We start from the raw sequence: 17516 nt of genomic DNA, 5'->3' as shown, positions 1-17516 counted from the left end.
ATATGGTCATTGGTCAGTATTTTCAGTGTCTTACCAGATCCATCAACCCATAGTTACAGCAACAGAATGGTGAGATGGATGATTAGGCCTTTGTGTTTGAGATTGTCAGTGGTTGAAGTGGGACGGTTAGCTATAGTATACCCTCACTTTTTTCGATTACTTTATTGCGCAGTTATGTTATCAACCAACTTTGCATGCGTGCAGAGTTTGCTTCAAATCAACATACTGTAAAATGCCAAATGGAAGGCAGGTGACATGGAAAAAAGTCAGTTATGTGATACACTCGTCAGTGTGAGTGAATGAAGCTGCAAGAGAAGTTGATTTATTTAGTGCTGTGAAAAGATAATATTTAATCTCCAAAGCACTGATCTCTCTCTCTTTTTTTTTTTTTTGCCACTCTGCCTCTGATTATAAGCGTCCCAGCTGTGCCTACTTCCCTATTCATTGAGCAGAGTCTTGTGGCTTGTTTTACAGCTTCTTTCGGTGTAATTAACATCCTAAACAATCACAACATTCTATGGCTTGGCTGTCATTTCCAAGCTTTCTGTGTATAGGTCAAAGGCATCTTCTCATTTCCCCTGCAAAAAGGGCTCTGCCTCCTCAAATACTCTGAATTTTTGCTCTAGGCTTGTTACTCTGATCCGTTTCTACGGGAAGGCTGACATTTCTGGCACAATGTTCAGATCTTAAGTAGACTGAAAAGAGGTTATGCACTTAACTGCACAAGTAATGACTAATTACGGCACTTTTCGTGCGTTCTTGTATGGTACCGTTCAATAGCTGCATGCTGACATGCAATTTCTTGATTTTTCACATTTTAAACCTGAAATATCATACTCTCTGAGACATCCAAAGTTTAAATGTATACATGAAATAGTTTCGCACTCCCCAGGTGATATGTGAAAAGCACTTTAAGACGTTAACAACCCTTTTGTCATAATCGCAGGTGGTCATGATCTTATTCTATGATGCAGTGAGCTTAAAATAACAGTTTATACAGTATATCGTGAATACAGGTTGATTGGGACACTTTTTCCAAGTCATCTCTATGGTGTACAGTCATGTGAAAAAGAAAGGACACCCTTTAAGAAAAGAATCAAGGTGTTCCACTGGCCCGACTGAAATGTTGTGGCGGGACCTTAAAGGGTGAGTTCACTCAAAAATGAAAATTCTGTCAGTAATTACTCACCCTCATGTTGTTCCAACCCCGTAAGACTTTCGTTCATCTTCGGAACACAAATTAAGATATTTTTGATGAAATCTGAGAGCTGGATCACTCCTCCTGCAGGCTTATGGACACCTTAACTTGCTGGCCCAGAAAATGTATTAAAGACATTGTTAATATAGTCCAAGTGACTCCAGTGGCTCAATCTTAAGTTTATAAAGCGACAAGAATACTTTTTGTGTCACGTCACCACGTATCACACATGACCAGAGTCGCCCAATAGTGAGCCTACGTGGTGACGTGCAACACAGACGCGCTACGCTTAAACACTACGTAAAAAGACTCGAGGTCCAGAGAGAAGGAAATGAAAAGTGGAATAAAGTCGTTATTTTTGTTTGTTTGTGCGCACAAAAAGTATTCTCGTCGCTTTATAAACTTAAGATTGAGCCACTGGAGTCACTTGGACTATATTAACAATGTCTTTAATACATTTTCTGGGCCAGCAAGTTAAGGTGTCCATAAGCCTGCAGGAGGAGTGATCCAGCTCTCAGATTTCATCAAAAATATCTTAATTTGTGTTCCGAAGATGAACGAAAGTCTTATGGGGTTGGAACAACATGAGGGTGAGTAATTAATTACTGACAGAATTTTCATTTTTGGGTGAACTAACCCTTTAAGAGAGCTGTGCATAAACACATGTCCACAAACCTTGATGAACTGAAGCAACGTTGTAAAGAAGAGTGGGACAAAATTCCTTCACAACGATGTGAGAGACTTATACTGTCATACAGAAAATGATTCCTTTTTGGAACTTATTGCTGCCAGATGTGGCTCTACAAGCATAAGAATCATAGGCTGTACTTAGTTTGTCACCCTTGGCTTTTCCATTTTGGCTTAATTTGTGATAAATAAATAATGGCACGGTGTAATATGTCATTTGTGGTTGTTCATCTCTGAGGTTGTATTTACCTCATTTTAAAACCTGCCAAGGACAAGATGATTTTTTTATTATGTCCTCCTGATACATAAAACCATATAATTCAATAGGGTGTCCTTTCTTTTTCACATGACTGTATATATACAGTATTTACTTACGAGCCTTAGACTTTTGCACAGTACTATATATGAATACTATTTATGTATACTATGGAACAGTTCACCCATAAAAGGTAATCTTTTCTGTCACTTTCATGTTTTTTTCAAACCTGACTGACTTTATTCCATAGAACGCAAAAGGTGACTTTTTGCAGAATGGTGTGAAAAGATGCATTGAAACTGTTAGTGATTTTATAATGACTTGACGGTAAATTTAGCTCTGTTACTCCCCCAGTGCTATCTTATAGCTTTAAAAGAAATGGAATATTCTGGAATATTGTCATATGGTGTATTTTGTATTTTTTTATGTCATTTTGGAGCCTGACCACCCCTGAAATGAGCAGTTTGTGGCTAGTTTTTATGGCGTGTCAGTGTTTGGAAAAAAATATTACAACATGTTTTAATTATACCTCAGAAACACAGGAGAAAATTGAGCTCACCACAGCCATTATAGTGTCAGCAGAGGCAGCATAGTGCTCATCATCACAAAGAGTATGTTGCTCGTGATTATACATATGCAATTGTGTAAGAAACCTTCTTATTATTCCTGCCAAACATCTTTAAAATTACTGCATACAACTTGAAAGCAGGCAGATGAGAAACATCCTCCAGAACACACAGCTGAACACAAAGCTCTTTGAATTGTAAATGAGTTCGCTGTACCATGTGGCTCCATACTGTTCTATACAAAGTTTATTGATGGTGGCCGTCTTTGCTGATGTCGATTGGGGTGAACACTGACGTGGTAATTAGAAATTAATTCTAATTTCATGTCTGAATTAGAATTAGAATTTATAAGAGATATAAGGTGTCAGAGGAGCTAATAATGCTTGTCTGTCTTGCCTGAATTGAATCTTTAATGTTTCAGCTTTATTTATGCTCAATTCAATAAATAAGAACAAGTGGCGTCCATAGCCTGTTTGTGTATGTATACACACACACTGTCTTTCAAAAGTTTTTGATCAGTTTTTGTTTTTAAAAGAAGTCTCTTCTGCTCACAAAGGCTGCATTTATTTGAAAAAAAAAAAAAAAACTGTTTCCTATTTTAATATATTTTCAAATGTAATTTATTCCTGTGATCAAAGCTGACAGCATCATTACTCCAGTCTTCAGTGTCACATGATCCTTCATGAAATCATTCTAATATGCTGATTTGATGCTCAAGAAACATTCATTATTATAATCAATGTTGAAAACAGTTGTGTGCAATTTTTTTTTCTTCAGGATTCTTTGATGAATAGAAAGTTAAAAAGAACAGCATTTATCTGAAATAGAATCTTTTGCAACATTATAAATGTCTTTACTGTAACTTTTGATCAATTTATTTTCATCCTTGATGAATAAAAGTATTGATTTCTTTTATTTCTTTCCCCAAAAAATACAATAAAAAAATCTTACTGACCCCAAACTTTTGAACGTGTTTAATGTTACAAAAGTTTTCTATTTCAGATAAATGCTGTTCTTTTGAACTTTCTATTCATCAAAGAATCCTGAAATAAAAATGTAAATAACTGTTTTCAACTTTGATAATAATGAGAAATGTTTATTGAGCATCAAATCAGCATTAGAATGATTTCTGAAGGATCATGTGACACTGAAGACCAGAGTTCACAATATTACAGTTTCTTGTTGTTGTATTTTTAATCAAATAAATGCAGCCTTGTTGAGCAGAAGAGACTTCTTTTAAAAGCATAAAAAATCTTACCGATCAGAAACCTTTGAACGGCAGTGATATATATGTATGTATGTATGTATGTGTATATATATGTATATATTATGTATGTATGGATATGTATGTATAGATATGTATGTATGTGTGTGTGTGTGTGTGTGTGTGTATGTATATATATATATATATATAAATAGTTATATTTATTATTTATTTATTTATTTTTCACCTGTATATATATATTTGTAGCACTAATGCCATTGCTCAGAGAGAGCGGGAGATTCTAATCTGCGCCACTAATTTATTCACAACAGTCTATATCAATAAAAAGCTGTAAAAAGCCCCCAAATGTTGGTACCTGCAAATTGGGTCCTACTACTGTTCCTACTCAGTAGCAAACAAATGTACAGCGACGCAGGCGTCGCCCACCTCCACACCAAATCAAATTAGCCAGTTGCCCCAGGGCAAGAGATCTGAGTTAATTTGCTTTTTAAACCTCCCAGATGAAACATTTGCCTCTTAAACGCTCCTTGTAAAAACGTCAGTGTTCATCACAGCGTCCCCTCAGGCTGCAGAAGCGCACAGCCCTCACAATTGTTTTTTTGAAACCGAGACCTGACTCTATAGCTGCCCATTCAGGCCTCACGAAATTGTTGCATCCTCGTTCTTCGGGACATGCTTGAGTGTTATAATTGCTTGCGTCATGCAATTACCCTCGCCTGCAACCTTTCCAAGTCATGATGCTTTTACTCCCAAGTTCTTTGCAGGAAGCTAGTGATGTAATGGCCGCAAGGAGTCTGGACTGTCATCGCTGCACCAGTAGGGTAATGTATGTCATGGCATATGCGGTTAGTGATTGGAAGCCTTTGGGAGCCTCACTTTTCCCAGTGCGGGTATGTGAGTGAGCTCCCCGAGGGCTTGCGGTGTCGTTTCCGAGCCGGCGTGTGAATGAGAGGCCTGTCAGATGGTACGAGCGGAGTTTCAGCCCTCAGCCGAGAGATTCACAAGCTTGCAGACTGCCAGAAAAATGAGTAACACCTTCCTTGGGGAGTTTCCGCAGTCTATAGAGAGTTTGGCAAATTAGCTGTTGCGATCACCGACAATATGTTATGTTTTATTCGCAGCGCCTCACATAGAAATTGAAGCGGGTACCTCAGAGAAAAGTCTTAAGAAGTGTGTAAAAAGAAAAAGAAGTCTTTTGTGGAGTCACTCTGGCGAGAGCTTGATTTCAAGATGGTCTTTTATCGTGAGCAATTGTTGCACAATTAGGTGAATTGGATTTGTGAGAGTTGGGCACTGTGGCGGTTAATGCCAGACCAGGCGTAATCAATTCTCTCCCGTGTCTCTGCCTTTCTCTTTTTACACTTTGCTAGGGGTTTCAACTGCTGTGGCCCCTCTTAAGGAAAGCTCTTAGAAGGAAGCACTTGAAGATGCTCTTCACCTGTCCCTGAGACCTCAGAGAGAGAGAGAGAGAGAGAGAGAGAGATAAAGATAAAGGAAGTAAGGGAATGAGACTGTGATGGTGACAAGGCAAACAAGACCCCGATGACACGTTTCCCAGGAGATTCTGTGTTTTAGGAATCTCATAAAAGCAGGGGATCGTGATTTCATTCAGTACTTGATGGTCTGAAATAGTGATCCATGATCTCATTAGTAATTGTAGTTAATAGTAGGTATTCATATATAAAGTGTAGTTCTTGCACACATACGTTTGTTTAAACACTGAAACGTTGTGTACAAACAACTTATTGACTCCAAGAAATATTGATTTAGTTTCTGTTTAGTATCGGTTTCATTGGTTACTGATTATGGCCTCATTAGTTACGTATTAGTTCCACATGTCTAGTTGACTTTCCTTTGTTCTACCCATTTATATAGCCCTATGTGTTTGTTGTTCTTAGTCAGTTATCGTTTAAGCATTGTGTGGTTTGCGTTATTCTCCAGTGTGTTCAGTGTTTGGATTATTAATAAAGCCTGTTTTGTTTTTGAATCTCCTTCATCTTCATGCCTGCCAACCACATCGTACACTGTAAAAAGTGATCAGTTGACTTAACTTAAAAAAAGTGAGGAAACCTGTTGCCTTAAAATTAATTAAATAAACTTAAGGTATGTGGAATTGTCAAGGTCACATAACTTATTTTTTTTTCAATTAATCATGGTGACTTTTTAATAAATGCAACTGGAAATGTTGTATAATACATAATAAGTATATACAATATATACAATACAATATATATATATATATATAAGTAATATACTTCTGTGTAAGTAATGTTAATTGTTAATTCTTTATACCTAAAGCTTTAGTTTATTTGATCAATTTGAAACTTACTAATGTAAGACAAGTGCATAAGGCATTTGACCAGTTAGCTTCATATTTATATGCAACCATTTCCCATGTGTCCATGGCTTCTGGGCTCCCACTCTTTGTGAAATCTGTTATTTTATCAGGACTCAAGCGGCCACAGAAATCTGAGCCAATGGAAGTGAGTTATAAAGCTTTGCAGGTGGACCACTGAGAGACGGTCTGTCTGACACTGAGTGTGTGTGCTGGTGGTTTGGGACACACTGTGAGGTGTCACTCGTGTAAAATGCTCGGGATATTGTCCTTGCCCCCCACGTTTTCTCTGGCTTGAAGAGTTGGGATGCTGACCCTGAAGATCTCAAGAAACGGGCTGCATCTGCAGGTCTTCCTGTGTGGGAACATTCTCTGATTTTAGGACAGAAATGACACGCACATTTCCAGCTGTCCTGTCTCCAATGGAGCTCAGCATGGGAGAGAGCTCCTCTTCCTTTGTTGCTTCCCCTATAATTTCACAAAAGGACAGGCGATGGCAAGGGACGGATTTAAGTGGTTTGTCACTCTTTATTTGTGGATTGTGGCGGAGGGGAGGGGGAAAAGAGAAGGTGACAAATGTGAGAGCACAAATTCAGTCCTGAGTTCAGTTGACTTTCATCTTGAGTGCATCTTGATCACCTCTTAAAAGATAGTCACAGAGTTAATAGGTTAATTTCTTCCTGGACAGGTTAACACTAAAGTGTCATTCAAATGAGTCTGAAATCCAGTACGACTGAAGGAAGAGGAATGAATCTCTGGAACTAGGAGGTATAAGTTATTGGGGGCTTTGTATTGTGGTGATATACATTTTATTTAGCAGATCATATTTATAAAAATTAAGATACCTGTTTACAAACAAATTTGACTCTTTATTTAAAACAAAAGACCCCTTTTCCAAAAGACTTATCAGAATCTGTGGATCAGGATAAACATTTTTTTCACAGAAACATTCTATGATGGATCATTTGATTTACATTACTGTTCAAAATTACAATTACATTACTGTTTTTTCTAAATGTTTTTAAAGGGACACTCCACCCATTTGCATTAAGCTTTGCATTGTTAGAAACCCAGTCATACTGTTGAATGGTCGTGCAACACTCTCTCATTTTCCCCTGAGACGGGAGAAATCCGTTATTTACCTCTTACACTTCCTCCTACAATGACGCAAAAATCGTAATTTTTAAGTGTAAGAGGGGGGGATTTCTGTTGAGACTACAGACACTCGTTCCTCATCTTTCCCAGGGGGCGGGAACCGCTCACGCTACAGACCTATTACAGATCAGTGGGTGGGACTTTACTCTGAAACTGAAAGCAATATCCTCCATCTTGTTTGAAGCTAAGCTAACAGGCGCTGTGGAGACAGATGTAAAGTTATGACAATAGCGGAGGAGAGTGCTCAATATGATATAGAAGAAGAGGATTTCGGAAGTCTGATGTTTGAATCAGGTGTTTGTGGCTACCTTTACAAGCCGCATTATAGCGAAGAGCTGCCGAGGCAGAGGACCTGCCTGCCGCGGACGAGGAGCCCAGACTGGCTCGAGTTAGGGCGGACTGGTGGCGCCGGTGATCTCACTATGCAACTACGAACCGCTACGAACACAGAGATAGAGTCCGTCTGCGGCAAAGAATTTCAACGATGACAATTTCTCCTGGACGAAATCTCTGAATCAGACGAGGACACGGACGTTTGTGTTGTGAACTATCCTAGTTTCGCACCGCATATGTTCTGACTGAACATCCAGGTACCATGCAATAATTCACCTTTTCGAAAGAAATACAAACGAGGAGTAATGCACTAATGAGTTCGCCATCTAACTAGACATTTGTGTGAAATGAATTTCAAGCTCTGGTGGTAGCTAGCCTTGTAGACGGAAGAGTGATTTCTCTTATAGGCAGATATGCGCTGTTCTGGATTAGTGGGAGTGGCTTGCGGAGCTGTGCAATGTGGTGCATTGTGGGAGTTGTTGTCTTTCATACAAATGCGTCCTGAAGTTATTTTTTGTCTTTCCTCGGTCACGAAGGCACCAAATTCAAAATTTATTTTACATTTCGACTACATATATGACCCACTTTAAATAAAAAACAATGTTCAAATGGGTGGAATGTCCCTTTAAGTCTCATATGTTAACCAAGGGTGCATTTGATCAAAAATACAGTAAAATCACAAATATTGTGAAATATGATTGATTGATTTGACTGATTGATCAAACACTCATACATCAATGTATTTGATGTCATCCTTTTCATTTCAAAGTAATTTTAAAGTTTTTGGAAAACAAATTTAGTTTGCATTAAAACAGGAATGCTGAATTGTTGGCATGTTATGTTGGAAAACAAGTTTTTGTATTTGTGTAATTAAGATAAGACCGCCAATTTCAGGAGGATGAATAATGATGGTCCGCAAAGAAAGAATTTCTCTGAAAGAATATTGGAAGACTCGGTTTACTATAAAAATGTTAATGGGCTTTGCTGCAAAAAAATAATCTATTATATTTATCTGTAGTACATTCTGTGAGATGCACATTTAAGCATTTTAGTGCAGTAAGCCCAGGCTTCTCTTCTTTTGATTCAGTGGATGTGTCTGACCACTATATAGTGAGTTATCTTTGAGCCATCTGAGATATCTGAGGTGTTTATATTATTGAAACACACACACGCACACACACACACACACACACACACACACACACACACACTTGCAAACCCCTTATATTTATTATTAAGATTTAGACGGCGATCAACTTACACTTTAGGAAGCATTTATGCATAAATCTGCTTGATTCTGAATGTTTCACACATTTATAGTTGATTGATCACTTTGGTTATGCTGTTAGTTTCAGTGGGGTTGGTGAGTAGTTTATCAAAAGCCAAAACCAAAATTTAAAGCTAATGCAAACAGCCTATTTTGTTGCTTAGGTTGAGGAGAGTGTACTATTACTTTTCTAAGCAATTGGATTGAGTTTTCACCTATTGGAAAATAAAATGAGTACAAAATTCCACATTGAAGAAGGGATCTAAGCCATATTTGGGGAGTTAAGTACCTAGCAACTACCTAGTAACGATCTAGAGCATCCTAGAAACTACAAAAGCCCCATTCAGATTTTCTTCAAAAAATTTAAAAATGTACACTGAAACAAAATGTGTTGTTTCAACTTTAAAAAGTAAATGTTCATGCTGCCTTAATTTTAAGTTTAGTCAACTTGAAATGCAAAGTTGTACTGAGTGACAACTTGGATATTTGAGTTGACTAAACTTAATTTTAAGGTAGCACAAACACTTTAAGTTGAAACAAATTGTTGTACAGTGTATTTCTACTTGCTGTTATAGTATTATGTAATTCTATATAATTTTATATAATGTCTATATAATTTATTATGTATAAAATAATATATTTTATGATATTATATAATATTATTGTAGTTAATGTTGTCATTGTGTTGCCATTTGATCAGTTCTATATATATTCCTACAAAATATATTTTTATTTATATAGAATTTTTTTTATTTATTCAGTTCTGCACATCTAAATGTGTTAACAGTTAAATAAATGTCACAGCTTCATTGGTCAGTCAGTGGGCAGGCTTTAGTTGTTTTGAGGGCCGCTCACACCGGCATCAGCTCTGTTTGTGTATCTCCTCTGCGGCAGTCTCAGCTGACTGTGATTACAGTGATGCACAATAATGGCTCCGGCTGCTCAGCGGGAGGTCAGAGGTCACACTGTGCTATCAGGCCATCACAGGCACTGGCTGATATGTGCTCCCAGTCATCTGTGGCTTTAGATAAGCTCACACGAAAAAAGAGACAAAACTCTGATTATCTGATCATTTCAGAAAGGACAAACTGGGTCAACTGCGTGAATGCTCCAGCAGAAACAAAATGACAAAAATGAGAAAGGACAGTGAGGAGAAATGGTACGAAAGTACAAATGTCAGACCTGTGCTTCGCACACTATGCTGAACACATTGAAACGCAACTCCAGAGGGAATTAGCACACAATTGAGGTTTAATATGGCGGCTTCTGTAGCGAAGGCTGTTGTAGTACTGTGGGGTGAGCATATTGAAAATGACAAGAGACAGGCTAGTCTAATGACTACAGCTCTCTGGGGATTCCTTCTTGACCTCTTCTATAGCTAATTGCTTCCATTATTCTTGCCCCACAGTGAGAAGAATGAAGCTGGGGTGGGAGGAGCCTATCCTAGCCCTGCCCTCCCCCCCTATGCTTTGAATGACAGATGAGTAAGATGTGACTCAGCAAAGGGTGATGCAAAATCTTGCTGGGCTCTTGAAGATCAAACTTGTCATTTTATAAAGCAAAACATATATAAGGTGTATAATCTCAATATAGACACTAGATTTAAGGTGTACTGTTTTTGTGTCAAATGTTCTATATGTCATATTATACACAGAAAAAATCATCTGCATGGTTACAGTTTAATGAGAGCTTTTCCAGAGATATGGTTGCGTAACGCATGCAGTGGCAAGTGCTAGTCATGTGTGGGAGAGACGCCTCAGGAGAGCCGGAAGGTTCCTCTGAGCAACTATCCATGGACAGGTTCACATTAGCCTAATCGGACAGGTTGTCTATGTACGTCAGAGAATGAGTCCATCTCTGACGGAAAACACTGAGTTTGGACTTGTGACACCAACCATGTCCAGCATCTGCTGAGTCCAGCTAATAATGAATTATTTGGATAATGTGTGCCTCAGTTTCACCACAGTCTGTTTACAGAGTTTATAATGTATACACTCAAAAGTGCAGAGTACTTGTTAAAATAGCAAGCTCTTTAAAATCATACATAGAGATATATGCATAATTTAATAGCAGTATACTTTACATATTTATTATTGATTTGGCTCTGCCCTCACATCTGAGCGCGAAACTCTGCTTGGATAGTTTCAAGATAGTTAAAAAATAATTAATAATACAATAATAATTGAATTGTTCATATGTGTTTATTCAGGGACTTGGATAATGGATAGGAGGCGCTGGCCCAAAAAAGGTTGAGAATCACTGGTGTAGAGGTTGCCTGGTGACGTTAATTGAATGAAAAGCTAGGATTTCTCAGCACTCAATGTTGAAAGGTTCACCATCCCTTGTTTTTTAACCACACATTCATCCTTTTTGTCTCTCCAGGAGCAGTGAAATGCATTTGGAAAAATGTTGTTTTCGTTTTGGAGCAGAACAGCTTGATTATCCTTTTGGAGTATTTATTTATGGTTAACTCCTCTTGTGCACACACCAACGAGAAATTTGTCACTTCCTCTTGGCATTCCCTTCCACTGCCCCTGTTGTGTCTGTGTTGAATATTCATTGCAGTTGGCATCGCAGGAAAAAAGTGGCATACTGATCAGTCATGCTATTTTTCACCAACCACATTTACAAGATGCTCTGCTTACACCCTGCTCAACATAATTTCCCCCGCTGTTATAACTGAACTGACAATTAAATGATTTGTTCCTTGTTGAATATCATATTTCTTTGTAGACAGTATTTACTTGTAGTATAACACATTTTGCGACAAATGTTGCAAAGAGAACTAATACATTTGATAACTAATACACATGTATATGTGTGTGTATGTATGTATGTATATATATATATATATATATATATATATATATATATATATATATATATATATATATTTATATTTATATTTATATTTATATTTATATTTATATATTTATTTAGTTAGTTAGTTAGTTTTTTTTTTTTTTAGTTTTTTTTTTTTATGTATAGTTTTTATTTTTTACATTCTAAAATAAAAATGCTAAAAGTACAGTACATACTGAAATTTCTTAGTTTGGATAAAAACTGCTTGATTTTCAGTGTCACAACACCTGCAGCATTCCGGTATGATACTCTTCCTGCCTCGTTCTAGTTTTCTAATCTTTAAACAAAACTTCCTCCTCAGCTCAGCGATCTTTTCATCCAGTTTGACGAGGAACCTCACGGGGCCGCCTCCCTCGCTCAGGTCCACAAAGCAGTACTTCCAGATGGGAGGACGGTGGCAGTGAAAGTACAGCATCCCAAGGTCCAGCGGCAAAGCTCCAAGGACATTGTTGTGATGGAGGTAATTACAGAGGGAGCACGGCTGCCGATGCCTGGCTTCTGATGCCTAATTCACACGCTCTGTCATTGTCACACGCCCATGTATAGCTCGATTCTTCTAGGGGCCTATTCACCTCCCATTAGCGTTTAAAAAATAGATTCCATCATTCAACCTACAGTTTTATTCATTTATTGTATTGCAAACAGCCATTTGTCCATGCACCTACAATTTCATTTGTATCACATATAATTACTCTATTATGGCCAAGTCTTAGTGTCTTGGTTTAGAGTTCTGGGCTTCAGTTTAATGTCGTATACAGTTGTGCAAGTTTTCATATCCCTTCCTGAGATGTTTAGCACTTTTTTTTTTTTTTGCGAAACATGATGCTTCTTGTCAGGGCCTATAAAACTATATACTAAAATTAAAAAATTAAAAAATCATCAATCATCTTGATCAGACCATGCAATGTGTAACTATATGTTTGCCTGTGTCTTTCTTCAGGTTCTCCTTCAGGTTGTCCACTGGTTGTTTCCAGACTTTGCTTTTATGTGGCTGGTGGAAGAGGCCAAGAAGAACCTGCCTCTGGAGCTGGACTTTCTCAATGAGGGCCGAAACGCTGAGAAAATAGCAGACATGCTCAGGAAGTTCAACTTTTTGAAGGTTTGTGAAAGTGTCTCTTTATGTGGCATTGGGGAATAACTGTTGATAGTCTTTGGATGTACAGCAGCAATTTAACTTTTAAAATCTGATGTCTTGCCCTCGGTTTCACAGACAAGGCTTAAGCCTAGTCCCAGAGTAAAATGCATGTTTGAGCTGTTTTAACTAAAAGCAACTTGCAGTGACGTATCTTAAAATATGTCACTGCTATTGTTTTTTCTCAAGATGCACACCAGTGATGTTTTTTTTTTTTCTAGGGCACGTTTATAAAATCTACTTAAAGGTGCGATGTCACAAGTGTATAAAATCTACTTAAATCTAAGCGATGTCACAAGTTTTTTAGGCTGACATTTTTTTTTGTCACATACAGCAAACATCTCCACACTATCCGCTAGCTGCCTGTCCCCTGAACACACTGTAAAAAAACGTCTCTGTAGACAGCCCAGCCACCACAAACAGCAACAAAAACAAACTGGCCCAGCCTGGACCACGAAACATAACAAACAGCGTTCCAGCCAATAACCAACAAGAATGATTTGGGGGTGGGAGTTGGGGGGTTAGTGCGCGTGCACATGAAGGGGGGTGTTGGGGGTGGAGGAGAGAGAAGCATGAAGAGGGATGTTAGCTAGAGGAGAGATGTCCTAGATAACGACTAACGTTAGAATTATATTCTCTTGAATTTTGATATGGCCGACACACGACCAAAGAGACGGCGTTCCGATGAACAAATAGCAAAGAAGAGGGAAAAGAAGGAACGTGCAAAGTCCTGAATTTACATCGGAAAAGCCTTCAAAAGGTGGGCCTTAATGTCTTAAATTACCTCAGGTTTTAAAAGAAATCATGATGACTCGCAGCCAGGTTCACTTGTTCATAAATGGTAAGATTACTTCCTTGAAATTATCAATGATTATTATTATTTTTTTAAATATACATTGCCTTCATGAAAGAATTCATTTGCTCACTTTCGTTTGGAACGACTCTTAAGAGTAGTGTGCCCTTCAAGGCTGCACGAATGCTATGAAAAATCGCTTTTCAACAGACTTCAGCACTACAAAACAAAAAGCTCAGACTTTTTGACAGTTCAACATCTTATTCTGAGAATTTTGTCAAGTTTCAAGTGAAGCAAGTCACATTACAAGTCCTACTTGCTTTAACTTGCACTTTTTCACACTGTCTCGGCTAGATGCTACACATCGGAGTGCCCTCATATTTCTCCCCTACAAAAAAACTTTGCAAGGTAAATAATCTGTCATAACAACTGCCAAATGCTTCCAGGCAAGTCCCCTTTTCATTTTTAAATGAATAACAAAGAGACCTGGCTGGCCCTGCAGGGTAATAAGAATTGCCTGGGTTCACAACCGCTGATTTGTGCCTCTAATGCACACTATTAGCTCTGTCAAAACATTTGACAGCGGAGCACAAGCCGCCATGTCAGGAATAAATCCCCGGCTCTCCGCATCAGCCTCTCGCCCTGTAAAACAAGCATGATTATACAGCGGCGGCGGTGTGGCAGAGTCGCAGGCAGTTCAGAGCGTGTGGCTGTTCCACAAGGCAGACACTGAGCTGAAAAATGGCTCTGTTTATATGGTGGTAACGGAGGGATTTTTTATCGTTGACGTTCGTTTGATAAAGAGAGCGGAGAGGAACTAGGCTGAAAGAGTGTCGCCGGAGGTGGTGGCAAAAGCCAGGCCTTGGTATCAGGTCGAGGGAAATTATCAAAGAAAAAAAGTCTGTAAATCTTCCTCATTATGAGCAGAAAGTTTTTTAATTAGTGAGACGAGTTGGTAGAGCGATAGAGCACCAGATAAGCAGCGATGTTCAGGAACAGGAAGCTGTCGTATGGAAGAGGAAGGTCATCTGAAGCATCAAGAAAGCCTGCTGCTTTGAGCTCTATGTGCAGATTATAGCTAATTTTTAGCATCTGGCATTATCCGTCACAAAGAATCTTATTGCCGGAACCCATTTTCTCTATTTCGCTGTCAGGAAGTACAGATAGCGACTCTCAGCAGTGTGCAAATTGGTGATTTCGGTATGGCTAGTGATGCTGCGTGCTCATAGTGCACAGTCTTTAACTGTTTTCCACGGTTTAGTTCTTTACTGGTGCTTGATAAGTTAAGTATCACTACTACTCTCGCTCGTCGACCAACGCCAACAGACGCCGACAGAGGTAACGCACTGATCCAACAGAACCCAATGAAGTGTCTGCACCGACAGACGCCGACAACAGTGTGAATTGACACCCTTGCAAAAATGTTCTATATAGTATGAATATGGGTAGTATGAATGTAATCTGGACATACTACATCCATCATGTTGTTACTGTCACGTGACCTACCAGTGTCAGTTGTGTCGCTTCACTGCCATTCATAAATCCCCTCCCGTGGCCTCATGGGATTGTAAAGTGTCCATCGAATGCGCAATTCAGAATCTCGCCGGAAGTAGTTGGTCATCCGGGGACTTTTTTCAAATACTATGTATTCGGACATACTACTCTTTTGACATACTGTTTTACGCATACTATATAGTAGGGAAGTATTCGATTTTAGATGCAGCGTTAGAACACCTCAGGAACCACATAGCAAAGCTTTAAAAAAGCACTAAAAATTGTTTCGCTACTTTTAATATTCAATTTTATCCCAGCTGGTTCAAGAAATTTCCAAAAAAAGTTTTCCAAATTCCAAAATAAGACTTAAATAGGATGTTTTTCATTATTTATTCAACATGCAAATAATAATTAGTACAAATGAAGTAAAACATGGCACAGCTTCCTGCAAAAAACTGCTGAGAATCTGTTTCTTGTTTTGTTTTCTTCCAGATCCCAAAGATTCACTGGGATCTTTCCACTAAGCGCATTCTAACCATGGACTTTGCGGAGGGTGGTCAGGTCAATGACCGGGAGTACATGAGGAAACACGGCATCAATGTCAATGAGGTAAGAGAGACGCCCTTATCTCTGCGTTACTCTGAAACAGAACATCGGTTCTTCAGAAACACTCAGAACTGCAGCCCAACAAACGGCACTTGTCACAACTCAAGATCGCTTAATCAGTAATTTCACTCTGCTGATGTCAATTTGAGCATGGAAAAGTGCTCTGGAATGTTAATGAAGCAGTCACGTTTCCTGCTGTGGGATCTGGAAGCTTTGAAGACGTTTCTCTTTGCCCTGTTCCGAGAGGCTCTGACACCGCTGAAATGGAGGCTGCTTGGTTTGATGAATTATGCCTCTCAAATTTCATTTCATTTTTCTAGCCCTTAGCAGATGAGCACTAAATTAAATCAGGCTCTTTTTCATATTTATATCACAGACTGTTTTTCCGTTGCGGCTGCAATTTATTCTACTCCGCCGCTTTTGTCAGCACAAGGACTCGCCACGAAATCGAGCGCCTTTTTAATTTTGCACTTTCGTTAAGGTGACTCGTGTCTCAGGGTGAATTAGGTTACACACAATGGCTTTGGTTAGAATGGAGGTCCTACAGACTGAGCTAATCTGTAGTTATGCGGGGTCAGGGGACGACGGAGAGATGAATAAACTTAGGGGGTGACTCTTGTGAGGCCCGGAGGATAACAGAGAAACGTATGCTAATGGACTATTGATCGATGGACCAGCATCTGTTCACACGGAGATGTTTTGCGTCACCATTGCCACTGCATTATCATTGTCTTGTTATTTGATGATGGTTGAGTTATCACTTTGTCAGCTTGCTGTAGTTTAAAAATAAAAATATGCATAAAAAGAAAATGAGCGAACTTCACTCCTCTTAACAAAAAGTTTGCAATGCTCTCATCTAAGGGTGGGCATTTTGACAAAAAAAACTTGTAAGTTTGTCACAATATCTCTACAAATCACAAATTAGTGCTGAAAATTCAGCAAAAAAACAAAACAAAAAAAAGTTTATATATTAAATAATTGTGATAATGCCTGTTTTTTGGATAATCTAGAACATATTAACTATACTTCATCTCATTTCATTGTCTTCTCTTTTTATTAGAGCCGTAAAAAGTCTTGAATATCTTACATAGCATAGAAATAAAAACATTGTGGTATTTGCATTTGGTCTTTGTTGATGTTTGTTGATAGACAGACGAGAGCCTCTTCTATTTAGGCGTTGTCACACTGAAGAATCATTGTCAGAGTCCTCTTAAACTTTGTCTTCACTCATTATCACTCATGTAAATGTTTTTTTATTGGCTCAGATGGAAAATCAGCAAACAGCTTGCATTTCAGCCTTTTTTGCCGATATGATGAAAGTCCGAAAATATTCAATATTCTTCAAAATATCTTAGAAGAAAGAGAGTAATACAGCTTTGGAACGATGTGAGTGAATGATGACAATTTTCAATTTTGGGGAAACTAAACTCCCTTTAATAACCATTCTTGACTTTTATGGGACACGTCTTCTTCACTGTCATGTACGAATAACATAAGCAGTCCTAGTAGTATTCGCACTTACACTACAGTATATACCATCTTGCAACCCAACTCCAGTCGTCTCAAAACATTTTCTATAAACATTGATGCTCCATCCAGTTCACCCA

The 17516-nt window shown here is 38.5% G+C and overlaps 1 protein-coding gene across 4 annotated transcripts in view; it reads left to right on the top strand.

The window, feature by feature from the left end:
• adck1 (aarF domain containing kinase 1) overlaps positions 1 to 17516 on the top strand; it is a 127450-nt gene that overhangs the window by 59966 nt on the left and 49968 nt on the right. For all 4 annotated transcript variants that reach the window (XM_084096927.1, XM_084096926.1, XM_084096928.1 and 1 more), the window contains 3 exons: positions 12186 to 12344; positions 12825 to 12983; positions 15796 to 15912. In XM_084096927.1, the coding sequence (XP_083953053.1) occupies positions 12186 to 12344; positions 12825 to 12983; positions 15796 to 15912 (435 nt within the window). The remainder of the gene's footprint in view (positions 1 to 12185; positions 12345 to 12824; positions 12984 to 15795; positions 15913 to 17516) is intronic.

Source organism: Abramis brama, assembly GCF_963993115.1.
Source record: "Abramis brama genome assembly, chromosome: 21".
Taxonomy (NCBI): Eukaryota; Metazoa; Chordata; class Actinopteri; order Cypriniformes; family Leuciscidae; genus Abramis; species Abramis brama.
This window is presented reverse-complemented; position numbering and strand designations above follow the sequence as displayed.